The sequence below is a fragment of the Zeugodacus cucurbitae genome, chromosome 3 (assembly GCF_028554725.1).
Source record: "Zeugodacus cucurbitae isolate PBARC_wt_2022May chromosome 3, idZeuCucr1.2, whole genome shotgun sequence".
Classification (NCBI taxonomy): Eukaryota; Metazoa; Arthropoda; class Insecta; order Diptera; family Tephritidae; genus Zeugodacus; species Zeugodacus cucurbitae.
The window spans coordinates 7,268,550-7,278,053 of record NC_071668.1 but is presented as its reverse complement, the minus strand read 5'-3'; the positions used below and the strand labels follow the sequence as shown (position 1 = coordinate 7,278,053).

The 9,504-nt window shown below is 36.2% G+C and overlaps 1 protein-coding gene across 1 annotated transcript; it reads left to right on the top strand.

The window, feature by feature from the left end:
• Positions 1 to 6,259: 6,259 nt before the first annotated feature.
• Tmprss6_0 (trypsin-1) lies at positions 6,260 to 8,592 on the top strand. The gene is made up of 5 exons (XM_011192094.3): positions 6,260 to 6,567; positions 6,644 to 6,885; positions 7,866 to 8,015; positions 8,084 to 8,315; positions 8,396 to 8,592. The coding sequence occupies exons 1-5, from the start codon at positions 6,423 to 6,425 to the stop codon at positions 8,515 to 8,517; spliced, it is 891 nt and encodes a 296-aa protein (XP_011190396.2). The 5' UTR covers positions 6,260 to 6,422; the 3' UTR covers positions 8,518 to 8,592.
• The last annotated feature ends 912 nt before the right edge of the window (positions 8,593 to 9,504 follow it).

The window sequence follows — 9,504 nt, the reverse complement described above, 5'->3', positions numbered from 1 at the left end:
CTAAGAGAGTATTATAGTTTTGTCCATATAGCGGTTGTTTGTAAGTCCTAAAACTAAACGAGTTAGATATAAGGTTATATATACCAAAGTGATCAGGGTGACGAGTAAAGTTCAAATTCAATGGTCCGTCTGTCCGTCACTTGAGTAAAAATTGAGATATCTTAGTGAAACTTGGAACACGTCATAAATAAAGTTATGAAAATAAAATTTGGAACATAGAGGGGCACATTTGAATGCAATTTTTTTGGAAAAGTGGGCTTGAACCCACCCCCCAAATGGGTTTTTTGTATATATCTTGCAAACCAATTAAGTTATATAAACCAAACTCTCTGCAGTCGTTTCTTTTAGCCGTTTCCTTATACAGTCCAAAAATGAAAGAAATCGGATAAAAACCACGCCCACCTCCCATACAAAGTTTAGGTTGAAAATTACTAAAAGTGCGTTAACTCACTAACGAGAAACGTCAGGAATACCAAATTTTACATAAGAAATGGCACAAGGAAACTGCACTGAGATTTTTTTACAAAATGTAAAATGGGCGTGGCGTCGCCCACTTATGGGTCAAAAACCATATCTCAAGAACTACTCGAAAGATTTCAATGAAATTCGGTATATAATATTTTCTTGACACCCTGATGACACTGGTGGAATATGGGTGAAATCAGTTCACAACTACGCCTACTTCCCATATAACTCAATTTTGAATCCTTCTGATTCGTTCACTTTATAATGTATACATAAGGAACCGATAAAGATAGCGAAATGAAACTTTGATATTTGAGCTGTGACATCACTTGTGGAAAAATTGTCAAAATCGAACCATGACTTTTCAAGGCCCCTGATATCAAACATGAAGAACTCAGTGCCTAAGGGTAATTTTTCACCGAAAATATAGGTAAATCTCTAAATAAATTGCGAGAGTATAAAATGTTCGGTTGCACCCGAACTTAGCCATGTCAATATAAGACATTAATACTCTTATAAAATGAAATTTTTCGAAAATATCACTTCTTAAGTCCACAAAAGATCGAAGATATATTAAAGCTTTAAACTAGATAAGGATTCGAATTAAGGTAAATAGCAAGCTCAAATATCATTTTTTTCCCGTCCATTTCTGAAAAATATTTTTATTTCATGAGACCAATGAAATATTCAAAACAAAAATCTAAGCTCCGATCCACATATGGAATCGTATCAAGGTCTCTTCTTCTTGACCGGCGTAGACAACGCTTACGCGGTTATAGCCCAGTCGCACAGCGCGCCCCACTCATTTCTCCTTTTGGCAGTTTGGCGCCAGTTGGTGATATCAAGTGAAGCCAGGTCCTTCCATCGGAGTGTAGGTGTCCCTCTTCCTTCCACTAGCGAGTACTGCATCGAACACTTTCAGAGCGGGAGCACTTTCGTTCATTCGAAAAAAAATGATCTAGCCAGCGTAGTCACTGTCTTTTTATTCGCTGAACTCTATATATGTCGTCGAATAACATATACAGCCAATTATTCCATCATCTGCAGTATTCGTCATTGCCAATGTTTAAGGGACCATCGTAAATCTTGCGCAAAGCCTTTCTCTTGAAAACTCCTAGTGCCGTCTCATCCGATGTTGACATCGTCCACGCTTCTGCACCGTAAAGTAGGACGGGAATGATGAGAGACTTGTAGAGTTTGGTTTTTCTTCGTCAAGAGAGAACTTTACTTTTCAAGTGCCTACTTAGTCCAAAGTAGCACCTATTGCCAAGCGTGATTCTGCGTTGGATTTCACGGCTGACATTCTTGTCGCTGTTAACGCTGGTTCCCAGATAGACCAAATTATCTATAACTTCAAAGTTATGACTCTCAACTGTTTATTTGATGACAGGAGATATTTCGTCTTGTCCTCGTTCTACTACCAGACTCATACATTTCGCTACCTTATCCGGTCTGGAAATAGCAGAACTAACGGCTCGTATCAAGGACAGAATCCAATATTCTAGGCAAAAAGTTAGAGATGATAGACAGGCATTAAAAGTGGGCTCTCGAAAAGACAACATTTCTTCTGGAATTCTTCCAAATTGCTAATTTAACTAATGTCACTGAAAAAGTATTATGACATACATTTCGATATTTAAATGTATCTAGAACCATATATATGTGTATATTCACCTTCACCGGTTAACAGTCTTTAATTTCGGTCCACCAGCAGCTTCCTGTATGGAAAAGTAATAATAAAAAAATCGAAATTAAAAACCTTTGTACAAATTGCTGTCCGCACTCTCTTTCATTTGGAGCGACCCCAAAAAAGAAAACAAAAACGAAAAAAACCGGTGAGCTCCACCCGCTTGCAACCTGTTTGTATAATTTATTTGCACGCACAGCGGCATGACGTTGCATGCTGCATGCGGCATGCCACATGCATTGTGCAACCGAACACAACAAGTCACTAATTTATGTGGCAGCATGTGGCGTGCCGCGTGAAGCATCCTGCTGTCGTGCGTGAATTAGTGCAAAACAAACCGCTTGGCGTGCAAATATGCGTCACCGCCGCGTTTGTGGCACACAACACACACACACTCGCCTGTGAGCCGTGGGGCACGTTTTGCTCGCCATACGAAATGTGTATGAAATTAATAAAGCCAAATGATAAATCGATGTCGTTTAATGGCGAACGACTTTTTTTTTTGTTTCTGCTTTTTTGAGTTTTTCTTGTTGTTGTTCTCACGCAGGCAGACATTTAAGGGCGGTCTCAGGTTACTCATTTACCGCGTATTATGTTGCAAGTGCAAAAGTAATTACATGTTGCTGGCATTTCTTTGAAACTATAAAATGTTGCTGGAAATGTATACGGCGATACTTATAAGCAGAAATTGAAGCAATATTTTATTTTCAAATTTATTTAATTTTTTTACTGCTTAAACGCCCTACAGCATTTCTCTTAAAAATTTTTCAGCCATAATTTACATGTAAATTACGAATATTTAGCGCCAGCAAGGCATTTGCATACATAAATTCGCACAAAATAATTTATACAAAAACTCTCTATGCGCAGGTGGTGGTTGTTATTGTTGTTGTTGGCGCACAGTAGCTGTGCTTAGACTTACAAAGCAACAACAAGAAGATATATGCAGCAGCAGCCATCATAAATATTTGATTTTGTAAAAATTATGCGACAAAAAGAAATAGTGAAATTTTGAGATTTTGAAACCGCTTATAACTGGTTGATGTGAAAAAAAACATGGCGCTATCGCTTATTAGTTATATAATTATGCGCAGCAAAATATTTTAAATTTTTTATTAAATATCGATAATAAAAATTATGCTGATACTTAAGGAAAGTTGGTTTAAAAATAGTTCAGTAAATTCCAAAAAACGTTAATTTGCGCCTAATTTAGAGTGAATTTTGGGGAAATTTATGGGTTTATTTTTTAAAGTAATAAATTTTTGAAAGGTTCAACCTCAATACATTATATTTTTTATGCTGATTATATTTTATGGTTATTTGTTAAAATTTTTGCTAATTACATATACATATTTTTTTCAAACTTTAACCCTTCAACTACTGTCTTCAAAATTTAAAAATATATTTATATTTTATTTATAACAATTAAGAAAATTTTCAAATATTATACCATTATTAATACTCAATCTATCTACTATTTATAAGTTTTGAATTTCGACTATTTTAGAGATTTAACCTCAAACTAACATTTTTGAATGTTTTGGAAAAAGAAGCTGTAATCCAAATAATCAATATTTATCGAATGATTATACAAGGATTATAGTATTTATCAAATTTTCTCAATTAAAATTATCGTAGGTTTTCTACTAAAGAGTTTTTAAAATTAACCCTGCCACTACTCAATAACTAGAATCATTAAAACTCAATTTTTGTTGAAAAAGTTAAGCGGGTTAAAAAGTTTTCTTTGAACTTATATATTATATTTATTTAAAAAATTTCAATTAACATTTCAACTACTATTTTAAGAATGATTTTTTAAGAAAATAACCTTGAAATAGAAATTAAATTATTTATTAAACACATTCGCACAGCCATATACGTTTAGTGCATTAAAATTATCATTGAAACAACTAGTTTTAGCCTTTCGCACAGCCGGATACTCGATTAACGATCAGCTGTTATATATTTTTGTTTGTGCTGTTCATAAGAGGTTTGTAAAGTTCATCAGCTAATTGCTAATTTATCAATAAACACAGTAAAATTTACAGCGTGAACAACAACCCACAGAGTGGCATCCGCCGCATCTTCCAATAGATGTCTCTAGGGTCAAGTACTGGTCGATTAAATCGATTTCTTTTTATATCGGTCTTGGACATTTGTGTCAACATTAACCCAACAAAATATTTGTAGAGATCTGTTTGCAGTGCGGCTGAGACTCATCGACATTTGTAACATCGACGTTTGTAACCGTTTTTATAAAAAAAAAAATCTTAAATTTACAAAAAAAAAGGCGGAAGCAAAGTTGTAGACCTAATAAGATTTTTTTGTATGGTAAATCGATCGAAATCAGCGCTTTAATCGAGCTAATCCTGTTTAATTGATCAATTAATTCCTGTGCGAAATGGCTATTACCAACTTTGTCTATTTACGGTTAATTGACGTAATTATGAATGGATTTACTTATTAACTCTTGATATTTTTTAAAGATATATATAAAAATTCAAAAATGTTCTTAAAAAAATTTAGAAGGGTTAATATTGAACAAATTTTTATGAATATTTATAAATTTTGTCAAGCATTTATTCAAATTTTAGTTTCTATTACAGAATACCGTATTCAAGTTATTCTTTTGTCCTCCAGCATAGAAACAGTAAACTTTGGTGGTCCTCAAATTAACCCATTATAGTACAAAGTAAAAAAAATCACAAGAATATCAGGTCAATCACTTTCTATAAGCGAACTTCTTTAAGATTTTTTCATTAACATAAATCAACATTATTTCATTTTTATGTGAAAATATGTGTTATCAATTAGAGACTAATCGCTTAATCACGAAGTCAATTAGCGAAATTTGGTATAACACACAACACAACTTTCTCTCACTAATAATACACGCTCGGCTATAAATTACACGCATCGATATCCTTTTATATGCAGATTCAACTAGCGTATAATTTATGTGACATTTTAATGGACTAACGCAGAATCGACAAAATCGTGACTAATTACTGCTGAATGCCTAAGTTTCGCATGTGTCACAGACTATTGTGGCTATGTAGTACACTTTAATATATGCAAAAAGAATCTCAAAAGAGCTATCGATCAAAGTGCGTGTAACAGATGAAATTCCAAAATGTGTGTTTAGAAATTTTTGAGCTCAGAAGCTCATTTTTAAATAGATAAATGGTGAAGTATTTTGTGATTAATTTTTAAAAATAAATAAAATGAAATAAAAATAATTTTCATTTTTTTTAATTGAAATAATACATAAAAAATCATAAGAATTAATTTGAAAATCGAACATTTTTTTTTAATATTTTTTAAATATTTCTCAGTGTAAAAATCTCCAAATTACCGAATTTAAAATTAAAACCCTTTTTATTAATACTAACAAAAACCGTTACATCGTACTTTAATATTATATTTTTTCTGCTGTTTTTGTATTTTGACACTAACAAAATAAAAATCCACACCTTCACCTAAAATATTTCTGCAGCCGCAAAAAAAAAACAAAAAAATTCAAAGGGCCATTAAGATTTGAATCACTTCGGAGGAAGTAGCATTTAGTCGCCGAGTCTGTTCTGAGCGCATTTGCCACGCTTTTATGGTTATGCAAAGCAGTGTGTAAAATTAAAAATTCAGCGATTTCAAATGGGCTAATAAATAAATTTATAGGCGCTGTGGACCAAAAATTATTGATTGTGACGCTACTTTTTTGTGTGTTTTAATTTTTGTTGTAATTCTTTTTGCTCTCGTCGTGTTTAATGAACGATAAGCCACAGTCACATCGTGATTGTGGGAATGTTTATCTGTATGTTAATATGTTTGTAAGCCACAACAAAGAAAGTTCAGCTTAAAAATTTGGGAATATGAAGAAGATGAAAATACAATAAAAAAAATCGAAAAGCTGACCAAAATCGCATATGATTTCGGCGTAATTTTATTTTGTTGTAAATTTTGGCTGACAAGCATTTTGTTATTGGACCATATTATTGGTTGTTGTTGCTTTCTGTTATATTTTTGCGCATTTGGTGCGGATTGCGTGCGCGCAGACGCAATAAACGGCGACGCCAACAGCCATGCGTAAACTATAAGAAGGGCAGCAGCCGCTAAATGCTGAGACATTTCGAAACAGTCTGCTGCAGCAAGTGGCAGCTAAAAAGATTCGTTGCCTGAAGGAATTTTTATTTAATTTCCGCGTAAACATATAAACAAGTGCGAGTTCATTCCGTTTAATTTTTATTTTCGAAAAGTGCATAGTGTTCAAACAATGAAATCCTTTGTGTTGTGTTGCGCCGTTGTGGTGTGTTGCTTGGCGCTTGGCGTGCAAGCCGCCTATTTCTATGAACGTCCCGCTGGACCGGCTTTTGCGGAGGAAGATAAAGGACGCGCCGGTCGTTGTGCCGCGCAATGCTGTGAGTATTTCTCGAAGAACATTTTGCAAAAAAAACTTTCTAATTTTTCATTATTTTTTTCAATCTGCGCCTACAGTCTGTGGCACACCGAATGTCAATCGCATCGTTGGCGGCACACAGGTGCGTCACAACAAGTACCCTTGGACGGCGCAACTACTTAAGGGACGCTGGCATGCGCGTCTCTTCTGTGGCGGCTCGCTGATTAATGATCGCTATGTGCTGACGGCGGCGCATTGTGTACAAAATAATCGTGATCAGATAACTGTACGATTACTGCAATTGGATAGATCGTCGGGGGATCCTGGCATCACTAGAAAGGTGAGATTGTCGTAATAAGACAAAGAAAAATGTGGAAAATGAAATAGTCAGGGAATGCGTTGTAAAGTGCTATTCTAAAGTCAACGGTGTGGTATAAGAACCCAACAACGGGGTTTCTTACTGACAAATTTAATATGAAATCCGTTATGGCAATCGCTTCACTGCGGCAATTTCTTGGAGTTTCGACTCACAAGTTCCATTTAGTTTGGGCGATCTCATCAAAAGAAAGATCTTTCAAGTCATATGCCACCTTAGAAAAACTGACATATTTTGAAATTCGATCTGCGATTTTGACCCATGACCCGATCTATGGTATATCAGTGAATTAGTGATAATCTTCTAGAGTTGTTTAGTTTTTCGGGAGTGTCTAGTCAAAGAGTCCTTTCTTCCAGAGAGTTGTAGCTCACATTAGCTGCCAGAAGAACCTAGCCTGACAAAGGCGCGTTCTTTAGAAACACATCCCAAAATAAAGGTTTTAAAGAATGTTCCATAGTTGTCATGGAAGGATCGTGAGCTCATGAAAAGGCTCAAACAAAAGCTTGAGCGTGAACAGATACCTCCAAAATGAACCACGATTTTTGAAATCCTCAGTCAAAAAAAAAAATCGTGTGGTTTCTAAGAGAGCTCAAAACTTCCAAATAGTCTATATTTTACCGATATCTGCTTGCTTACTTTGTAACTCTTTTATACGCTGGGTATAAAAACTAAAATCAGAAAATAAAAATGGAAGGCAAGTTCCCAGCTACTTTAACAAATAGCACGCCATAATAAGCGGTATACCATTACCACCAAAACGGCTGCCGGAAGTTGTAAGTGCTGCATTCACTCTTCGCAACAAAGAAATGCACTCAGTTCAGCTTAGACCTACAGCTTGCGCAAGCAAGCAAATAATTTATTAGCTGAACTCTCCGCAAAAGCATAACTGTAAGTGATACTCAGTAAGACTAACCAGCAAACGTTTTCCCCCAACACCCACACAGGTCATCCAAACAACCATACATCCGCAATACGATCAAACGAGAATTATAAATGACATCGCCATCTTGAAGTTGGACTCGCCCGTGCAGTTCACCAGCAGCGTGCGTCCCGTTTGCTTACCCAACATTAATCATAACTTCGACAACAAAGATGTAAGTAGAACAACAGTAAAAACAGCTACAATGAATATTTTGAAGACACACAAAATGATTTCCCACAGGCCATCGTCGCTGGTTGGGGTCTTGTGAAGGAGGGTGGCGTCACCTCCAATTATCTGCAGGAGGCCACCGTGCCCATCATCTCCAATCGTCAGTGTCGTGAGACGCGTTATAAGAGCAAAATCACCGACGTTATGCTATGCGCTGGACTCGTGAAGACCGGTGGCAAGGATGCCTGCCAAGGCGACAGCGGTGGCCCATTGATTGTCAATGAGGGCAGATTCAAATTGGCGGGTGAGTTTCAATTTATTTTGCTAATTTGGCGTAGATTGGTGAAGAAATAGAAATTAATTTAATATTTCTCCGCTTCACAGGTGTTGTCTCCTTCGGTTACGGTTGCGCTCAACCAGATGCACCGGGTGTTTATACTCGTGTCAGCAAATTCATCGATTGGATTAAGTCAAACACACGCGATGGTTGCTACTGCAGTAGTTGAGTGATTGAAAGTGTCGACAGTTCCAGCAAATCATATAAAATCTTTTAAAATATATATATAATTTATTTTCGAAAATTTTTGTATGGTATTTTCGAAATTCGGGGTTAGTAAACTCCATAGAAAACAAACTGTCTCAGGTGGTGATCTCAAATTATTGATACTCTTGTTGAGAATCGGCGTTTGTGATAGATACCATTTTCTAGAACCTTTGACCTCATTTTTCAATTATTAAATTTTTCAAAGAAAGGTCTTTCGAAAACAAATAGATTAAGTTAGGTTAGGTTTCGGAATTAGACCATTGTGATGTTAAAACTAGTGTTGAAATGTTTCATGGAAATGGATCCATCAACATGTTTGGCATCTCCGCAGGTATGCCTATTGGACAGTGCCTGTTTAGAATCGGCCCAACTTGGTAACGATGAACGGAGATGGACCAGTTGAAAGCATATAGTTCAGTAGATCTCCATGTTTGGCATCTCCGCAGGTATGCCTATTGGACAGTGCCTGTTTAGAATCGGCCCAACTTGGTAACGATGAACGGAGATGGACCAGTTGAAAGCATATAGTTCAGTAGATCTCCTGTGTTAAACTCTGGATCAGAACGATCTCGAGGAATCGCAAGGCCAATTTCACACACAGCCGAGTTATCTAGAGATAGACCACAAGAGGAGAGCGGAGTTCCGTTCTAATGATGTTAGGACGAGGGTGACCTTTCATAAAAGTTCTTTGGCTTTAAGTTTACAAATTTTTTTCACTATGCCCTTTGGGCTATGGGTCCGAAAAATTTTTGGCTGGCCTTGAGTGTACAGTCAGCGAGTTCAAGACCAGTACTGCCCATCTGCTATAGAAATGTACAGTTTTATAGTGGTCTGGAATTCAGAAACTAGAGTTGATGGAAATCCGGTTCTGGATTAAAGTAGTAGAGAATCTGTCAGCTCTCTGACAATGACGCATATAGACGAGCCAGATTCCGGACTACGTTCTGAT